This window comes from Schistocerca nitens, chromosome 11, assembly GCF_023898315.1.
Source record: "Schistocerca nitens isolate TAMUIC-IGC-003100 chromosome 11, iqSchNite1.1, whole genome shotgun sequence".
Classification (NCBI taxonomy): Eukaryota; Metazoa; Arthropoda; class Insecta; order Orthoptera; family Acrididae; genus Schistocerca; species Schistocerca nitens.
The window spans coordinates 152,606,405-152,628,086 of record NC_064624.1 but is presented as its reverse complement, the minus strand read 5'-3'; the positions used below and the strand labels follow the sequence as shown (position 1 = coordinate 152,628,086).

Below are 21,682 nucleotides of genomic sequence, written 5' to 3'. Positions count from 1 at the left end.
ACGTGAGCAGCAATGTCACGATACGATAAACCGCAATCGCAATAGGCTACAATCTGACCTTTATCAAAGTTGTAAACGTGAAGGTACGAATTTCTCTTCCTTGCACGAGGCATCACAACGACGTTTCACTAGGCAACATCGGTCAACTGCTGTTTGTATATGAGAAATTGGTTGGAAACTTTACTCATGTCAGCACGTTGCAGGTATCGCCACCAGCGCCAACCTTGTGCGAATGCTCTGAAAAGCTAATCATTTGCATATCACAGCATCTTCTTCCTGTCGGTTAAATTTCGTGTCTGCAGCACGTCATCTTCATGGTGTAGCAATTTTAGTGGCCAGTAGTGTAGATAGGAGCAGTGCTCGATTTGTGATAGTACGCACCAAGATGAGAAAAAAAATCAGAACTGCAAATTTTGAGATTTGGTATGATATAACTTTATTTTTTACTAGTACAAATGGTATATTTGCACTTTTAAAATGCATAGAATAGTTAAAATAACAAATTTCAGCCCCCCCCCTTTCCCGTTGCCCCACTCCTCCCCTCTGCACTGCAGGAGGTCACACTACTGGGTATTTATCAAGCACTGGGTAGGAGAAACACATTGTGTTTACAAGGAAAGATTACACTGAAGTGATAAGTCATGCGTTAGTAATATGCACATATACAGGTGGCAGTAGTGTTGTGGGCACAAGGTATTAAAGTAGTGTTGTGGACACAAGGTATTAAAGGGCAGTGCATGGTACAGCTGTCATCTGTACTCGTGTGATTCATGTGAAAAGGTTTCCGATGAGATTAAGGCCACACAATGGGAATTAACAGACTTTGATTGCGGTGTGGTAGTTGGAGCTAGACGCTTGGGACATTTCATTTTGGAAATCATTAGGGAATTCAATATTTCGAGATCCACAGTGCCAAGAATACAAAATTTCTGGCATTTCCTTTCATCGTGGGAAATGCAGTGACCAGTGGCCTTCGTTTACTGACAGAGCAGCAGCGTTTGCACAGAGTTGCCGGTGCTAACAGACAAGCGTCACTGCATGAAATAACCACAGAAATCAGTGTGGGACATATGACGAATATATGTGTTAGGACAGTGTGGCAAAATTTGGCGTTAACAGGCTAGGGCAGCAGATGAGTGACGTTGGCTGCAGCATAATGTTGGCTGCAGCGCCTCTTATGGGCTCGTGACCATATTGGTTGGACCCTAGGTGACTGGAAAACCGTGGCCTGGTTAGATGGATCCCAGTAATAGCTGATTGTATGGTTGGAGTGTGGTGCAGCCCCCATGAAGCTAAGAGTCCGAGATGTCGACAAGGCACTGTGAAAGCTGCTGGTGGTGCCGTAATAGCGTAGGCTGTGTTTACACGGAATGGACTTGGTACTCCGAACTGATCATTGACTGGAAATGGTTATTTCTGGCTACTTAGAGACTATATGCATGCATGGATTTCATGGTGCCAAACAACAATGGAATTTTTGTGAATGACAGTGTGCCCTGACACTGGACCACAGTTGCTCATAGTTGGTTTGGAGAGCATTCTGGACAGAGAGATTTATTTGGGCACCCACTGAAAATTTATGGGACGTAATAGAGAGATCAGTTTGAGCACAAAATCCTGCACCAGCAACACGTTTGCAATTATGGAGGGCTATAGAGGCAGGGGACTTCCAACGAGTTGTTGAGTCCGTGTGATGCTCAATTGCTTTACTGTGCTGGGCAAAAGAATATATTCCATGACTGTGGTCAACCCAGTGTATGCAGTGAGTTTTACATTCATAAATTGTGTATGAATTTATACACGATCTGTTCTAAAAATTCCAGAACTTTGTTCACAAAATTTTTCTACATGTACCTTTTACTTATAACAGTATTATGGAAAGGCACAACAGAAAGATTGTCACAATTAAAGCTTTTGGCCCTACACACACACACACACACACACACACTAATGGGACACACACACACACACACACACACACACACACTAATGGGACACACACACACACACACACACACACACACACACACACACACACACACACACACACACACACACTACTGCAGTCTCAGGCAACTATAGCCACTGTGTGAGTTACGTGCGTGTGTGTGTGTGTGTGTGTGTGTGTGTGTGTGTGTGTGTGTGTGTGTGTGTGTGTGTGTGTGTTTCTGACGAAGGTTTCACGAGCCAAAAGCTTTATTTGTGACAGTCTCTTTGTTTTGCCAACCAGTGGCAACTTTCCTTTTCATAATGTTGTTACATTCCATCCTGGATTTTCAATTGTTTGATTTTTTATCTTTCACTTACTATATATGGTCTGCTTTGAAATCCTCCACAATTGACACACTACTCCCAATGCCGTTTCCACTTTGGAAGCGGTCTTGGTACATCTCTTGCTGGATCGCATGAAGTGCCATCTGCGAAGTTTCTTTTATCTCATCTGTCATTGCAATTCTTTGTCCTTTCAATGGGGTTCTTGCCCACGGTGCTCCGTGCGTAACTTCCGTTCGGCCATTTTTAAACTGTGTGAACCATTTGTAACATCGAGTATGGCTTAATCACGCATCACCATCACCGGTTTTCAACTTTGGAAATATAAGAAAGTCCGCAGGGGCCAAGTCTGGAGACTACGGAGGATGACTGCAGAGGGGCCCGGTGAGGTGACTGTCTTTCTGGTCTCGAGTCATGATCTGTGGGACCTTGGCGACTATACGTTGCATTCCGAGATGCATGACATGACCCAACTGAAATGTTATATTGTTCTGCAATCTCTTAGACAGTCTGTCTTCGATTGGCAATCACAATTTTGTTGACGTTCCTGAGATGGGTGTCGGCAGTAGATATTGGAAGAGAGTCCTGAACAAGAGTTGTCTTCTACATGCGGATATCAATAGCCCTGGAGGGCTGCCGACCGTTGGGCTGCCGACCGTTAGCCACGGCACCTTCCAAAAACGGCTCTTGCCCACGTTGGTCCATGCGTAACCTCCGTTCGGCCATTTTTAAACTGTGTGAACCATTTCTAACATTGAGCATGGCTTAATGACTCATCACCATAGGCCTCCTGCATCATTTGGTGTGTCTCTGTAAAGGTTTTCTTGAGTTTTACACAAAATGTAATGCAGACACATTGCTCCTTTAACTCTGCCATCTCGAAATCTGCAAACTATATGACACTACGTTCTACTCAACACAGCAGTGAACAATAACTAATAGACATACAATAGTGAAACTTTCGGCAGTTGCACATTAAACACAGACGTGTGCAGGGATGCCAAATGCATTTCTCTCCAACACACCATTGGCACGAAATTGTGGCCGGCCGGTGTGGCCGAGCGGTTCTAGGCGCTTCAGTCCGGAGCCGCGTGACTGCTACGACCGCAGGTTCGAATCCTGCCTCGGGCGTGGATGTGTATGATGTCCTTAGGTTAGTTAGGTCTAAGTAGTTCTAAGTTCTAGGGGACTGATGACCTCAGATGTTAAGTCCCACAGAGCCCAGAGCCATTTGAGCACGAAATTATGAATGTTCCGGAACTTTTTGAACATCCCTCATACATCTGTGAGAACAAGGGGGAATCACTGATTGATGTGCCACTGGTAATGAAGAACAACAGTTTATTTAGTCAGTAAACAAGAAGCCTTAGTAATAGGAAAATAAAATCACTTCTAGACAACTAGAAATAAAGTTCCATTGTATCCACCAGTCAGAAGGTTCAGTCAGAGTCTCGGTTTAACCACCAAAGAGGGATTGTCTCTTAGAAGTTGTAACTGCCAAGTCCATGAGGCACGGGTCTGTGGTGTGCGACAGCAGTGCCCGGCGACAGTCGAGGCCGTGAGGCAGATAGTGTCGGGCAAGGTCGCGGTAAGCGGATTAACGGAAGCTGCGCGGTGACGGCGTAGTGGTTCGTGAAGTGGGAGGCACTGCGAATGGCGGTCCTGCCCCCTTGGCTGCTCGTGGATTTATTTTTATTTAGCGTATGGCAAGTACAAATCACGTATGAAAAATCTAAAAGTACATAACACACAAAACAGTTACAATATCACAAACAAACATCTAGGTTAGAAATATAATCGATTGCACTGTTAGTCCCTTGTCCGCCCAGGGTAGGCCCTCAGAGGGCATTCTACCACGATGTGGTGAATTGTCTGCCTGTCAGCGCCGCAGTCGCACTGTGGTGATGGCACTATGCTCCATTTGTACGAGGAGTCCGCACAACGGCCGTGGCTCGTCCTGATCCTCTTAAGGGTAGACCAGATTTTGCGGGGCAAATCAAAGCCCCGAGGTCTGTTAGATGTTCCCAATAAGGTGTTAACCTGAGGCGGTGTCTTTTCCTCCCATTCTTCTCTCCAGCGGTCCTCGAGAATAAAAGCGTTCTTTACCAGATCTTTGGCACTTGCGAGAGGGGGGTGTCTGGATTTCAATCTCTTTTGCTCAATTCCATTACCCAGGGTGTGGATAGGAAGATCTGGGCTATTTTGGATTTTTCGACACTCCCTGACAAGTGCGTGTTCTCTGCGCAAATGTGGCGGCGGGATATGGCTCGATACAGGCAGCCATTGGACAGGAGTTGACCTGATCGTTCCAGAGATAATCCTCATCGTTTGGTTCGAAACTGCATCCACGTTCTTGATGTGAGCACTATTAACCATATTGGGGAACAGTACTCTGCTGCAGAATAGGCAAGTCCTAGTGCAGAGCTACGCAGAACGGAGGCAGTGGACCCCCAACTAGTGCCACAAAGCTTTTGGACAATGTTGTTTCTAGTTCTGACTTTTTCAGCAGTGTTTACAAGATGTTGTTTATAGCTCAATGTTCTATCGAGTGTCACGCCCAGATACTTTGGTGTTCTATTATATGGAAGAATGCCGCCATCAAAGCGGATCTTGAGCTCTTTGTTTGCTAATTTGTTATTCAGGTGGAAACAAGTGGCCTCTGTTTTGGATGGGCTGGGTCGGAGCCTCCAGTCACGGAAGTATTTTCCTAGAGTGGTCAAATCGCTGGATAGTGTGGTCTCAGTTTCCCCCATCACTCGGTGTTGTGGGGCCAAGGCCCAGTCGTCCGCATATCCGAACATTTTGGATCTCGTCCTAGGCATATCGGCTATATACATGCTGAAAAGCAGTGGAGCCAGTACTGAACCTTGGGGCAGACCATTATTAAGTTTCATGAATTTACTTCTGTTGTTACCGATGACAACCTGGAATGGTCTATTGCAGAGCATTTCGTCGATAAGGTTAGCCGTTTTTAGACACGGCACGATGCGGAGGAGCTTATAAATCAGGCCCTGTCTCCAGACAGTGTCGAACGCCGCCGTCAGGTCGACAAATACCACTGATGTTTTTTGCTGTCTTTGGAAGCCCGCCTCGATGTAGGTTGTTAGAGCGAGGACCTGATCCGTGCAGCTTCTTTTCGGCCGGAAGCCCGCCTGTTCTACCGGTACAGCCTCCAGGATGACTTCGCTCATTCTGTTGTACATAAGTCTCTCCAGTAATTTATAGATCGTGCTGCTCATGGAAATGGCCAGTTTCAAAGCTCGCAGACTGACTCGTGTTACAATAGATGCTACTTCTTTGTATGTGAGGCATAATATGATCTTCTCTGACTCGTGTTACAATAGATGCTACTTCTTTGTATGTGAGGCATAATATGATCTTCTCTGACTCGTGTTACAATAGATGCTACTTCTTTGTATGTGAGGCATAATATGATCTTCTCTGACTCGTGTTACAATAGATGCTACTTCTTTGTATGTGAGGCATAATATGATCTTCTCTGACTCGTGTTACAATAGATGCTACTTCTTTGTATGTGAGGCATAATATGATCTTCTCTGACTCGTGTTACAATAGATGCTACTTCTTTGTATGTGAGGCATAATATGATCTTCTCTGACTCGTGTTACAATAGATGCTACTTCTTTGTATGTGAGGCATAATATGATCTTCTCTGACTCGTGTTACAATATATGCTACTTCTTTGTATGTGAGGCATAAGATGATGATCTCAGAAACAAAACACTGAAATGCAATTTCCGAATGAGCAACCTGCTCTGTAATCTTTCTTTACATACAGATTGACGGTGTCCAGTAAATGAGTACCTCATTTCAAAATTAACTATCTCATGGACTTAGATTGGTAGACAACTGCCACAAATGGTATGTTTACTGTGAAAGCTATAAAAATTTTATAAAGAATTTGTACAGAAGTTGAGAAATAGTTTGGAAACCCCCTGACAGACGGCACTATGATTGCAATACATAGTGCCTGTAAATAGTTTGCCGCAGTTCAGAGCAATCAGTTCCGTCATTGAAATCTGAAAGGAGGCTAGTGTACCAAAAGGAGGAGTTGAGATCCTGTATTACATTGATCAACATGGTGCTTCTGGAATACCATAGGTTAGAACACAGTCCTAGAGTAACAAGGTGCAGTTCAAAAGAACCCGACGCAAAAATTGTTCGCAAGCTCTTCACCAAATTCCAGTGGACGAGCAGTGCTGCTGATGATACATCTACATCTACATACATACTCCGCAAGCCACCTGACGGTGTGTGGCGGAAGGTACTTTGAGTACCTGTATCGGTTCTCCCTTCTATTCCAGTCTCGTATTGTTCGTGGAAAGAAAGATTGCCGGTATGCCTCTGTGTAGGCTCTAATCTCTCTGACTTTATCCTCTTGGTCTCTTCGCGAGATATACGTAGGAGGGAGCAATATACTGCTTGACTCCTCGGTGAAGGTATGTTCTCGAAACTTCAACAAAAGCCCGTACCGAGCTACTGAGCGTCTCTCCTGCAGAGTCTTCCACTGGAGTTTATCTGTCATCTCCGTAACGCTTTCGAGATTACTAAATGATCCTGTAACGAAGTGCGCTGCTCTCCGTCGGATCTTCTCTATCTCTTCTATCAACCCTATATGGTACGGATCCCACACTGCTGAGCAGTATTCAAGCAGTTGGCGAACAAGTGTACTGTAACCTACTTCCTTTATTTTCGGATTGCATTTCCTTAGGATTCTTCCAATGAATCTCAGTCTGGCATCTGCTTTACCTACGATCAACTTTATATGATCATTCCATTTTAAATCACTCCTAATGCGTACTCCCAGATAATTTATGGAATTAACTGCTTCCAGTTGCTGACCTGCTGTATTGTAGCTAAATCATAAGGGAGCTTTCTTTCTATGTACTCGCAGCACATTACACTTGTCTACATTGAGATTCAATTGCCATTCCCTGCACCATGCGTCAGATCCTCCTGCATTTCAGTACAATTTTCCTCTGTGACAACCTCCCGATATACTACAGCATCATCCGCAAAAAGCCTCAGTGAACTTCCGATGTTATCCACAAGGTCATTTATGTATATAGTGAATAGCAACAGTCCCATGACACTCTCCTGTTGCACACTTGAAATCACTCTTAATTCAGAAGACTTCTCTCAGTTGAGAATGACATGCTGTGTTCTGTTATCTAGGAACTCATCAATCCAATCACACAGTTGGTCTGATAGTCCATATGCTCTTACTTTGTTCATTAAACGACTGTGGGGAACTGTATCGAATGCCTTGCGGAAGTCAAGAAACACGGCGTCTACCTGGGAACCCGTGTCTATGGCCCTCTGAGTCTCATGGACGAATAGCTCAAAATGTTCAAATGTGTGTGAAATCTTACGGGACTTAACTGCTAAACTGCTATTGTCATCAGTCCCTAAGCTTGCATACTACTTAACCTATATTATCCTAAGGACAAACACACACACCCATGCCCGAGGGAGGACTCGAACCTCTGGTGGGACCAGCCGCACAGTCCATGACTGCAGCGCCCCAGACCGCTCGGCTAATCCCGCGCGGCAGACGAATAGCGCAAGCTGGGTTTCACACTATCGTCTTTTTCGAAACCAATGCTGATTCCTACAGAGTAGATTTCTAGTCTCCAGAAAAGTCATTATTCTCTAACATAATACGTGTTCCAAAATTCTACAACTGATTGACATTAGAGATATAGGTCTATAGTTCTGCACATCTGTTCGACGTTCCTTCTTGAAAACGGGGATGACCTGTACCCTTTTCCAACCCTTTGGAACGCTATGCTCCTCTAGAGACCTACGGTACACCGCTGCAAGAAGGGGGACAAGTTCCTTCGCTTACTCAGGGGATGTTGATCTGAGGCAAACTACAATTACACTTGAAAATGTCACTGAGGTTTCTGGAATTATTCGGTGAAATCCGAGGAAATCCATCTGATGGATTGCAACACAGACTGGTTTGAAGTGTTTTACAATGCAGAAAATACTCAGAACTTACATGTGTTTCCATTCAGAATGCAAAGCCCCCATTCTGTACCTGTATGAGCTGTGGGACAGAGGTCTGACTTAGAGAAACAGATTCTCACACTGATGGATAATGGAGGATTTGATGCTGGCTGCATCTGGTTTGCAGATGAAGCACACTTCTACTTGAACTGAGTGGTGAATAAACAGAACTGGTGATTTTGAGGTTTTGAAAACCCCGTTTGTGTGAAAACAAACGACTGTATTCTCTCAAACTTAAAATTTGTGCTGCAGAAGCATTACTTACCCTTTTTTCATGTGAGAAATAATCACTAGTGAATATTACATTGAAATTTTGGCTAGCATTGGAGGATTGCCCAGGCACAGAGTTCTTTGTGCGAGATGAGACCGGACAAGTGTTTTGCTTTATTGATGAATACGAGGCTTGTTTTTTAAGTAAGTACCACGTTGCCACACCGCAGCTGCAGTGCTGCACTCGGCATTCTGCGCATACACACTGGGTACCTACATCTGTTGTCTACGCACTGACGCCATTACAGTCTGATTCTTCCTTGTTTACGTTGTGTACTGAGTGTTTAAGATCCCTCTGATAATCGCGAGTCTTGCCGACTGTGAAGTACGGTCTGTTATAAGATTTCTTAGTGCTGAAGGCCTAAAAGCGATCAATATTCATCGTGAGATCTGTGCAGTTTACGGAGGAAACATTATGAGTGATGGAATGGTAAGAAAGCAGGTGAGAACATTTAAAGATTGCTGCACAAATGCGCACGATGAACAGTAGTGGATGTCCTTTGGTCATTAATGAAAGTTTGGTGCAGGAAGTGGACAATAAGGTGAGAGAAAACAGATGCTTTACGATTTCCTCCTTGCAGGATGACTTTCCTAATGTTTCTCGTAGTGTTTTGTATGACATTGTGACCGAGCACTTGAATTACCGAAAATTGTGCGCATGTTGGGTACCGAAAATGTTGACAGATGTGCCCAAAACCAAATGTTTAGACAGTGCATTGACTTTCCTCGAGCGGTACCACGACGACGGTGATGATTTCTTAAGCCAAATTGTTACGGTGATGAAACACGCGTGGCCTACGTCACACCAGAATCAAAGCAACAGTCCATGGAATATCGGCATTCAGATTCACCCAGAAAAGTGAAGTTTAAGCAAATAATTTCTGCCCGGAAAATAATGTGCACCACTTTTTGGGACAGAAAAGGCGTATTGCTTGTGTAATTTCTGCCTCATAATGAGACAATCAATGCAGCAGATTACTGTAAGACATTGCATAATCTGCACTGTTTAGTTCAGAACAAAAGACGTGGCAAGTTGAGAAAGGGCATCGTTTTGCTGCAAGACTATGCCCATCCGCATGTGGCGAATCAGACCAAAAATCTCATCACATCTTTTCAGTGGGAAACTCTAGATCATCCTCTGTACAGCCCCGATCTTGTGCCCAGTGACTACCATCTGTTCCTGCACTTGAAGAAACACCTGGGCGGTCAGCGTCTTCAAGATGATGACGGAGTCAAAACAGTGGTGATACAGTGGTTAACAACTCAGGCAGCAGACTTCTATGAGGAGGGTATTCAAAAACTGGTACAAAGTTATGACAAGTGCCTCAATATTGATGTACATTATGCAGAAAAGTAGATTAAGGTACAGGCTTTGATGTAAAAATAAAATTATTGACATATCTTAGCACATCTTTTTTTAATTTCAAAACGGTACTTACTTAAAAAACATGCCTCGTGCTTCAGGAAGAGAGTCGTTACATTGGTCTCTTGCAAATTTATTGGTGCACTGATGAATTGGCCTCCTCATTTGCCTGATCTGACTCCTTTTGTGGGGCACATGGGAAGGCGCTGTCTGCCAGAATCGTCCCGTCACAATGGGTGAGCTTCAGTCCGGCTTTGTGGTTTCTGAATCTATTTGCATTGAGACGTGCAGCACCATCTCTTAGCATCTATTTCGAAACTTCTGTATAAAATTTATATAGCTTTCACAATAAACATATGTTAATTGCAGTTGTATGTCAGTCTTAGTTTTCAAGATATTCAGTTTTTAAATCGGGGTCTTCTTCGTTGGATATCCAGTGGATGGCATTATTCTTACATAATATATGTAGTTGTGCTGGAATGCAAATAATAGCATGTTCAAGCATGTACTACATGGACTTCAAGCCAATTTGACATTCACTTGTAATGGCAAGCACTTCAGATATAATTCCTCCTGCTTCCAGTCACACCATGATGCAGATTAACCAAAGTAATCGTATTATGTCCTTTACATTACAACAAGGGGAGTATGTTGAATTAAAAAAAAAAAAAAAATACTTATTCGAGGAAACTGACCCAATTCCCTTCTTTTTTTTTTTTTTTTTTTTTTTTTTTTTTTTTTTTTTTTTTTTTTTTTTAGCTAATAATGTCGTATTTTCAAACTATGGAACAAAACACTGATTTTTTAGTTCATGTGGTCTTGTAATGTGCTGTCTTCAAACATGTATTCATACACATAATTTGAGGCTGGTTAAATAACTTGTACATTTTTTTGTATCAATCTTTTACAACAACTGAGCAAACAACTCCAACCTGAACAACAGTAAAAAGAACTCATTGCACTCACTTGTCATTGCACTGGCCTTTATATGTAACATCCCATTGAGAAGTTCATTGCTACTATTAATAGTTTTGCAAAATTATAGTGGGGAAATTATATATTCATGTAAACTTTAAGTGTAACATTAAGTTTTACAATAATGAGAAAAAGTAACTGAGTCTTCCATCGGTGCTTGCAGAACATGATGAAGATGATGATGATGATGATGATTGAAAAGAAAACACTTCCTAATGTTCGGAAAAATTATATTTATTTGACTGTGAACCAGCTTTCGGTTTCTCAAGCCATCTTCAGATGACAGCTGAATGTCGCAAATGCAGACAAACATGATGTGCAACTTAGGCAGATTTTATTTGTTTGGAATAAACAAAAATGACAGAGTGTTTACATAGGAGAACATTACACTGTGTTTGCTCACTTAAAAATAATTCCAATAATTAAAAAATGGGGTGTGAACAAAGTTTTTATGTGGAGATACATTTAACAACACATGAGAAATAGCTGAATTTACAGTTTGAATCCGTAAAACGCTTGGCATGGAGTGGTGTATATAAAATCTCTTGCAAGCAGTATATAAAAGTGTCTATTGGTCAGTCAGGTGCAGCTGTGGCAATTAGCTCATGTGAACATGAGAGAAGCCGGAAACTGGGAAAGAATGATTCAACCTTTGTGATCATATTTTAGGTATAAACCATGCATATGAGGCAGAATGTGAAGTTTTAAGTTCCTAAAAATAAAAAAAAGAGAGCAAAGATGAGCCTACTAGAAATATTGAGAATCAGCAAACACATCACACAGACTACCAACCTAGTATTGAAGGTTCACACTCTGTTCCTGTTTTCCCCTTTGTTAAATTAAGTTTTCATTACAAATACTAGAGTCAAACTGTAAATTCAACTTGTTTCTCATCTGTTGTTAAATGTACCTCCACATAAAAACTTTTCTTCCTACCCATTCCTCCTGTTTAAGTTACTATAATTATATCTGTACGCCAAAAAGTAATGTTTACCTATGTAAACACTCTGTCATTTTTGTATCTTCTATACAGAAAATATCATGTTTATCTGTGTTTGTGACCTTCAGTTGTCACCTGAAGATGGCCTAAGAAGCGGGAAGCTGTTTTGTGATCAAATGGATATAATTTTGCAGAACATTACGAAGTGCTATCCTATGAATAATGAGGAAAATGTTTGACACCATTTGTTTTCTAATACAATTTCTTCCACAAAAGTTCTTAAGGTATGAATGTTAAACAGTTGCTTTTGAAATGTGCAAGTATGGACCTATGAACAATTTTAATAACTGGTCCCAATTTCTTTCTAGAAATTTTATTTGACAGTTTTCCATTTTTCATGCAAAAGCTGGATTACATGACTGAATTATCATCTTTCTAGATTGCAAATTTTTATTTCAACGGAGTGTGTATACACAAAATTCCAGATTATCAAGTTTTGTAATCCTGGAAATGAAATAGTGTATCCAACTTTGATACACAGAGCACATTCAGTTTCCTCAAACATGGTACCAATTAAATAGCACCCGCCCCCAGATCTAAAGAAAGCGACATAAAAATTGCCTTTCAGTCAATGTCAAAACCTCCTAAGAATATTTAAACAACATACATTTTTGTAGAAGTATTAAAACGTTAATAGTAACACGCCATGCTTAAGTTATAATTGCTATCAAACTATGGAGTTAACCACAGTTAGTGTTATAACCAAATAACATGTAAAATATGTTAAAGATTATTAAGTATGGACCTACTAACAATTTTAATAACTTGTCTCAATTAACCACACTAATCATAACTTGGCAATGGCCAGAGGATGGTCAAAGCATGACCGTTAGCATCAAAAAACAAGTAGGAGATGAATCGCTACACACAATTGCTCGCAACCACCACTGTTTACTATTTACAACTGATAGGCAGTACGGGAAGGCACACAGCTACAATCTTGAAACACACATATAAAAAAGACTAACATTATGATAACACTTAAAAAATATGGAGACAAGAACAAAAATATATAATTTTATTAGTATCATCATGATGGAACTTTCCTGTAGTGTTTCAAAATTTGAACTGTGTGCCTTTGTGTACCACCTGTCAGTTATAATTAGTAAATTGTGGTTGTCATGGACAAGCACACACAGCGATTAGTCTCCTGATTGTTTTTTATGCTAAGAGTCAGGCTCTGACCAGCCTATGCATATTGGCAAGTTACACTTAGTTACCGATTTGCTGTGGTTAGTAGTGTACTTTGGTAACAATTACAGCGTAAGCATCATCGGAGATGGTCGCTAGTCAATCGAAACCCGTTATCGTGTAGTTGTTATGACAATATATTGTGATTGAACAATTAAAATTTGTAGTAAGTAATGCAGATCACCATCTGTCTCTTACCTGATGATATCACATCCTACAAATTTCAGTTAGTGTTGGATAACAGGTGATAAATGTGAAAGAAATAAACACAATCAGAAATATATTATAGTGTAATACTTGATACAGTGTAGTGAGTGCTTTACCATACATTTTCTTACCTTCATTCTATTATGTCATACGAGATTATATTTTGGGGTAACCGAGCAAAAGTTTTTCAAGTGCAAAAACGTATAAGTCTTATTTGTGGTGTAAATTCAACCAATTCAAGGAACTGGGTATTCTAACCACTGCTCCTCAGTATGTTTGTTCCTTGATGAAATCAGCTGCAAATATTATGTGCCTATTTCCAACCAATAGCTCAATACATAGTGTCAACACTAGGAATAAGAACAATCTATATAAAGACCTAAAATCACTTGCTCGTTCCAAAAATGGATCCAATACTCAGGAACACAAATTTTCAATAAACTACCAACAACCATTAAAAACTTAGCTTCATATAAGGCACAGTTTAAATGGAGTTTGAAAGACGTTTTAGTGGAGAACACCTGCTACTCTATAAATGAAAACAGGGATTGTTAGAGCACCTTAAGTAAAAATGTCTGCTAGATTTCAGTTTTGTCAGCGCTTGGTCACAACAGACAACATTAGCTATTTTGTGTATGATAAATTTATTAAAATTGCATAACTAGGTTATTAATTCTATAAATATTAGTGGTTCCAGTTTATTGTAACGTATTCACGTATCTTGACAGTCTCCTGACAAGTGATCGGGGAAGTGACTGTTATATTCAGATGTCCTCTGTTTTTTGTGGTATACTTTCTGACGTGTTCCACAACCACAAGAATTCCTTCATTTTTTGGTGCGTGGCGTGAAAACTGGATCTAATCTAATCTCACATACTCCTATACGAATCTGAGCTTGTTACTTGACACGTTGCAAAAATAAGTGTACCAGTGTAGTGTCACAGCCGGGCTGTAACGGTACACCTTTAACGTCCGGAAGGTGTACGCCACAGCTGAGGTCACTGACTGTCGACAACGGCGTGACGGACTGGCCGTCCGCGGAACTGTCGGACGCCTTGGCGCGGCTGCTGGGTTCCGGAATGCTGGCGGAGCTTCGCTCGCTGACGGTGGAGGGCGCGAGCAGTCGGGGCGTCGAGATGGACGGTCCCCTGCTGGCGGCGTGCCGCGGCTGCCCGCACCTGGAGCGGCTGCACCTGCAGTGGACGGAGAGGCTGGGCGCGCGCGGCCTCGCGGGGCTGGCCGACCTGGGCGGCCTCCGCCGCCTGCGCGTCAGCTCCGTCGCGACGCTGCCCGCCGTCGACTTCCTCCCGGCCGGCCTCGAGGAGCTCGAGCTGTCCCGCTGTCACGGCGTGCGACTGGACGGCCTCGCCGCGGGACCCGCCCTGCGCAGGCTGGTGCTGGACGGCTGCGCCCTGGAGGGGGAGCGCCTGGCCGCGGCGGCGTGCCGGCTCGCCTCGCTGGAGGAAGCGAACCTCGCGGGCAATCGGCGCCTCCGCGACCTCTCCTTCCTCCGTCCCTGGGTGCGCCTCCGCACTCTCAACCTCGCGGACTGTGACAGCTTCGACAGTGACACCTTCGGCACTCTCGGGTTCCTCGGGCAGCTGCGGTCTCTGAATCTTTGCAGGTACCTCTGTCCACGTTTCGTTTCTGTCCCTTTGTAAGAGAGTTTGTCTAAATTTTGGAAAAATCACAAAGTGTGTGTGTGTGTGTGGACATTAAGTGATTTATCAAGTGTGTTCATATACAGGGTTATTTGTAAGTACCCCCAGATTTCAGATGACGGTTGCGTGCAAAGTACGAGACATACAGAAAACGGACGTATATCATTAGATACATTATGCCTCCAAGTTTTTAACTCACATTACAGGTGTTCAAGATGGAACCATTTTATGATATGACAAATGTCACCTGCTGCTACCCTGGAAGTTGTAACGGCAGCAGCCCACTTTGGAAAGGTGTTCCTCGAGTTGGCTGTCTGCGGGTGCAAAGTTATTTGGTGTGACAGTACAGAGCAAATGACTCGTGTACATGTTCCGACACACCTGCTCCCTAGTGGTGTGCTCTGCACAGTGTGCATTATGAATTGAAACTTGGACAGAAGCTTTATCTGCCAACGTCATTTTTCTGTAAGACTTTTACTGGGTGATTGAAAAGTTGTGAACATAAAAAGAAGTAAAGTAAATTATGTGCACTACTGGCCATTAAAATTTCTACACCAAGAATAAATGCAGATGATAAACGGGTATTCATTGGACAAATATATTATACTAGAATTGACATGTGATTACATGTTCACGCAATTTGGATGCATAGATCCTGAGAAATCAGTACCCAGAACAACCACCTCTGGCCATAATAACTTGATACGCCTGGGCATTGAGTCAAAAAGAGCTCGGATGGCGTGTACAGGTACAGCTGCCCATGCAGCTTCAACACGATACCACAGTTCATCAAGAGTAGTGACTGGCGTATTGTGATGAGCCAGTTGCTCGGCCACCATTGACCAGACGTTTTCAATTGGTGAGAGGTCTCGAGAATGTGCTGCCAGGGCAGCAGTCGAACATTTTCTGTATCCAGAAAGGCCCATACAGGACCTGCAACATGCGGTCGTGCATTATCAGGCCGAAATGTAGGGTTTTGCAGTGATCGAATGAAGGGTAGAGCCATGGGTCGTAACACATCTGAAATGTAACGTCCACTGTTCAAAGTGCCATCAATGCGAGCAAGAGGTGACCGAACTGTGTAACCGATGGCATCCCATACCATCACGCTGGGTGATACGCCAGTATGGCGATGATGAATACACACTTTCGATGTTCGTTCACCATGATGTCGCCAAACACGGATGCGACCATCGTGATGCTGTAAACAGAACCTGCATTCATCCGAAAAAAATGACGTTTTGCCATTCGTGCACTCGTGTTCGGTGTCAAGTACACCATCGCAGGCGCTCCTGTCTGTGATGCAGTGTCAAGGGTAACCGCAGCCACGATCTCCAAACTGATAGTCCATGCTGCTGCAAACGTCGTCGAACTGTTCGTGCAGATGGTTTTTGTCTTGCAAACGTCCCCATCTCTTGACTCAGGGAACGAGACGTGGCTGCACGATCCGTTACAGCCGTGCAGATAAGATGCCTGTAATCTCGACTGCTAGTGATAAGGGGCCGTTGGGGTCCAGTACGGCATTGCGTATTACCCTCCTGAACCCACTGATTCCATATTCTGCTAACAGTCATCAGATCTCGACGAATGTGAGCAGCAATGTCGCGATACGATAAACCCCAATCGTGATACGCTACAATCCGACCTTTATCAAAGTCGGAAACGTGATGGTACGCATTTCTCCTCCTTACACGAGGCATCACAACAACGTTTCACCAGGCAACGCCGCTCAACTGCTGTTTGTGTATGAGAAATCGGTCGGAAACTTTCCTCATGTCAGCATGTTGTAGGTGTCGCCACCGGCACCAGCCTTGTGTGAATGCTCTGAAAAGCTAATCATTTGCATATCACAGCATCTACTTCCTGTCGGTTAAATTTAGCGTCTGTAGCACGTCATCTTTGTGGAGTAGCAATTTTAATGGCCAGTAGTGTAAGTACCCCCAGATTCCAGATGACGACTGCGTGCAAAGTACGAGACATACAGAAAACAGACACATATCATTAGATTGCTTCCAAGTTTTTAACTCACATTACAGATGTTCAAGATGAAACATTTTGTGACATGGCAAACGTCACCTGCTGCTACCCTGGAAGTTGCAATGGCAACAGCCCACTTTGGAAAGGTGTTCATTAAGTTACCTGTCCGCAGGTGCAAAGTTATTTGGTGTGACTGTACAGAGCAAATAATTCATGTACATATCCCTAGTGGCGTGCTCTCCACAGTGTGCATTATGAATTGAAACTTGGAAAGAAGCTTTAGCTGCCGACGTCATTTTTCTGTATGCCTTGTACTGGGTGATTGACAAGTTGTGCACATAAAAAGAAATAAAGTAATTTATGAATATTATTTCAGAACTTCACACAAATTTTTATTACATGTACTCGAAATTTGTGGCCCTGTTCAGTATCACATGCACAAACCCACTTTCCTGTGCTTGAAGCCTGTTTGCGCAGCACATTATCACTGATGTTAATCTTCATTGCCATGTTGATTTTTCAATTCTGCCAATACGTGCAGTCTCTTTGTATAGACCAGGGATTCCCAACAAAATTTTTTCGAGGACCCCCTCATCGGGCACGATTGGTACCTTGTCATATCACAGTATCAAGTACCTAAAAAAGCCAAATTAAGAGTCTTTTTATACGTTCCCTATTTTTTGTACTTAGAAAAAACATTGACATATTCGTTATTGAAAAAATATTGAACTTAAAACTATTTCAATTTAGCCATCATTTTTATTGTTAAATTTTTTACTATTGCTCAAAATATTTGTGTTCGAATCTGGGTGTTTAGTATAACAAACCCCCTTAAAAAAATAAAAATTGAGTATGAATTGAAAAAGACAGGAAAAAATTAAAACTGAGTGTAAAAAGGTTCCGAATTCGAGTCTCGGTCGGGCACACAGTTTTAATCTGCCAGGAAGTTTCATATCAGTGCACACTCTGCTGCAGAGTGAAAATCTCATTCTGAAAACTGAGTGTATTGGTCTTTCAAGTGTACTACACTTGTGATTGCACTGAGTAGACGTGTGAAAAATAAGAAAACACTAATTTCATACAAGGTATTATTTATCTGAAAAAATGAAGTTACAACAGAGTACTTCATCAGTACACAGATAATTTTAATTTACAGTTCTTAATGAGATGACTTAAGTCTGACATTTGAGTCCTTTATTTCTGTAGGCCTTTCTCGTTTTTACGAGCCACTTTTTAACCAACGGTTTACAAACGCTTTACAAACACTACTGTTTTAATACAGGATATTGAATATGTAAACAACATGGTCTGTGAAAGCACTAGCAATAAATTAACAATGGCCGATTGTCATCTGAAATGCGAGTTTCTGTGTAAAGTGACTGTCAGTTGTCAGCTGCAAAGAGGGAGCGCGCGCTGTCTAACAGCATACAGCACAACTATTTGCCTCTATTAAATTCTAGTTTTGCACTAGAGTATGTTAGTGTCAGTTGGCTCTAGGAAGATGCTAGACGCAGAAGTTAGCATTCGCTAAAGCTCTGCTCGTGCAGGAAGCGGCCATAACAAAAAATCTGTTATCATATGAAATATATTTAATATAATAGAGGGAAACATTCAACGTGGGAAAAATATATCTAAAAACACAGATGATGTGACTTACCGAGCGAAAGTGCTGGCAGGTCGATAGACACACAAACAAACACAAACATACACACGAAATTCAAGCTTTCGCAACAAACTGTTGCCTCATCAGGAAAGAGGGAAGGAGAGGGAAAGACGAAAGGATGTGGGTTTTAAGGGAGAGGGTAAGGAGTCATTCCAATCCCGGGAGCGGAAAGACTTACCTTAGGGGGAAAAAAGGACAGGTATACACTCGCACACACACACATATCCATCCGCACATACACAGACACAAGCAGACATTTGTAAAGGCCTTTACAGATTTGTTTGCCACGAAGACCTAGGCTGTAGGGAAGGGCCCATTCCACATCAAACGGTCCCTTCCCTACAGCCTAGGTCTTCGTGGCAAACGAATCTGCTCCAGTCCGGAATCCCTGAACCATTACACCAACAACCTGACAACAGCTTTCACATCTCGCAACTACCCTCCCGACCTGGTACAGAAGCAAATAACCAGAGCCACTTCCTCATCCCCTCAAACCCAGAACCTCCCACAGAAGAACCACAAAAGTGCCCCACTTGTGACACGATACTTTCCGGGACTGGATCAGACTCTGAATGTGGCTCTCCAGCAGGGATACGACTTCCTCAAATCCTGCCCTGAAATGAGACCCATCCTTCATGAAATCCTCCCCACTCCACCAAGAGTGTCTTTCCGCCGTCCACCTAACCTTCGTAACCTCTTAGTTCATCCCTATGAAATCCCCAAACCACCTTCCCTACCCTCTGGCTCCTACCCTTGTAACTGCCCCCGCTGTAAAACCTGTCCCACCCACCCTCCCACCACCACCTACTCCAGTTCTGTAACCCGGAAGGTGTACACGACCAAAGGCAGAGCCACGTGTGAAAGCACCCACGTGATTTACCAACTGACCTGCCTACACTGTGAAGCTTTCTATGTGGGAATGACCAGCAACAAACTGTTCATTCGCATGAATGGACACAGGCAGACAGTGTTTGTTGGTAATGAGGATCACCCTGTGGCTAAACATGCCTCGGTGCACGTCCAGCACATCTTGGCACAGTGTTACACCGTCCGGGTTATCTGGATACTTCCCACTAACACCAACCTATCCGAACTCCGGAGATGGGAACTTGCTCTTCAATATATCCTCTCTTCGCGTTATCCACCAGGCCTCAATCTCCTCTAATTTCAAGTTGCCGCCACTCATACCTCACCTGTCATTCAACAACATCTTTGCCTCTGCACTTCTGCCTCGACTGACATCTCTGCCCAAACTCTTTGTCTTTAAATATGTCTGCTTGTGTCTGTGTATGTGCGGATGGATATGTGTGTGTGTGCGAGTGTATACCCGTCCTTTTTTCCCCCTAAGGTAAGTCTTTCCGCTCCCGGGATTGGAATGACTCCTTACCCTCTCCCTTAAAACCAACATCCTTTCGTCTTTCCCTCTCCCTCCCTCTTTCCTGATGAGGCAACAGTTTGTTGCGAAAGCTTGAATTTCGTGTGTATGTTTGTGTTTGTTTGTGTGTCTATCGACCTGCCAGCACTTTCGTTCGGTAAGACACATCATCTGTTTTTTTTTTTTAAATATATTTAATAATTTTTATTCTAATAGCATCTTACAGACCCCTCTGGCATAGCTCACAGACCCCTGGGGGTCCGTGGACCACCTCTTGGGAACCACTGGTATAGACCCATCCTTTAAGGTAGCCTCCACGGGAAGAAGCTTTGAGGTGTTAAATCAGGAGAACGTGAGGTCCGTAATCCGTTGGAGATTATTCGATCAGAAAAATTTTCACGTAACAAATGAGTTGTTTCATTAGAAAAGTGACAGCTGCCACTGCTGTGCAGTAACTGACGATCCTGTTCATCTGCCTTAAGAAACGAAGTGAACTGTTTAGTGATGTATTGATACACAACCACCATACGCCATCAATTCATGTACACCATGAACATTCATGAAGTTTCAACTTCTTTTTGAGCATCAATATCTGAGACTGGGCAGATACTGTCTTCAACATTTTGAATGTGAATGCATCCTCCATCTCAGCCTATTTAGCATCTTTGAGTGGCTGACCTTCCGGTTCTCTTCTCGTATGTAACTGATCTGCAGTCACAGAAATAGATGATTAATTTTGTTACTGTTGAATTGTCGGTCACTGTGGCATATGGGTATTTACCAGAAAACATGTTAATGACACGTTCATGTCAGTGACTGGAAAAATACTGTTCAACAACAAAACTTGTTGCTCTTCTGAAAATGTCATCTATACTGAGCAGTGAACTGTGAAATACTGCTTACTCTACACGATTTGTATCCATTACATTGGCATCTTCATTTGTTGTTGGTAATGCTTGTAATACTATGTTGTGGTAGCTGATAGAACTAATGGGGTGCATCTCCTCTTTACAGATTTGTTCATTTTCATGTGCATGACACACAGTAGTTTTTGTCCAGCTGTCTTCACAAATCCCAGAGATGTGTTGTTGTGGTCTTCAGTCCTGAGACTGGTTTGATGCAACTCTCCATGCTACTCTATCGTGTGCAAGCTTCTTCATCTCCCAGTACCTACTGCAACCTACATCCTTCTGAATATGCTTAGTGTATTCATCTCTTGGTCTCCCTCTATGATTTTCACCCTCCACGCTGCGCTCCAATAATAAATTGGTGATCCTTTGATGCCTTAGAACATGTCCTGCCAACTGATCCCTTCTTCTAGTCAAGTTGTGCCACAAATTTCTCTTCTCCCCAATTCTATTCAATACCTCCTCATCAGTTATGTGGTCTACCCATCTAATCTTCAGCATTCTTCTGTAGGACCACATTTCGAAAGCTTCTATACTCTTCATGACTAAACAATTTATCGCCCATGTTTCACTTCCATACATGGCTACACTCCATACAAATACTTTCAGAAACGACTTCCTGACACTTAAATCTATACTTGATGTTAACAAATTTCTCTTCTTCAGAAACGATTTCCTTGCCATTGCCATTCTGCATTTTATATTCTCTCTTCCTCATCCATTTCAGTTATTTTGCTCCCCAAATAGCAAAACTCATCTATTACTTTAAGTGTCTCATTTCCTAATCT

General features: G+C 42.7%; 1 protein-coding gene across 1 annotated transcript in view; it reads left to right on the top strand.

Moving 5' to 3' along the window:
* LOC126212731 (F-box/LRR-repeat protein 14-like) overlaps positions 1 to 21,682 on the top strand; it is a 92,515-nt gene that overhangs the window by 42,653 nt on the left and 28,180 nt on the right. The window contains exon 4 of the mRNA XM_049940142.1: positions 14,290 to 14,934. Coding sequence (XP_049796099.1) covers positions 14,290 to 14,934 — 645 coding nt within the window. The remainder of the gene's footprint in view (positions 1 to 14,289; positions 14,935 to 21,682) is intronic.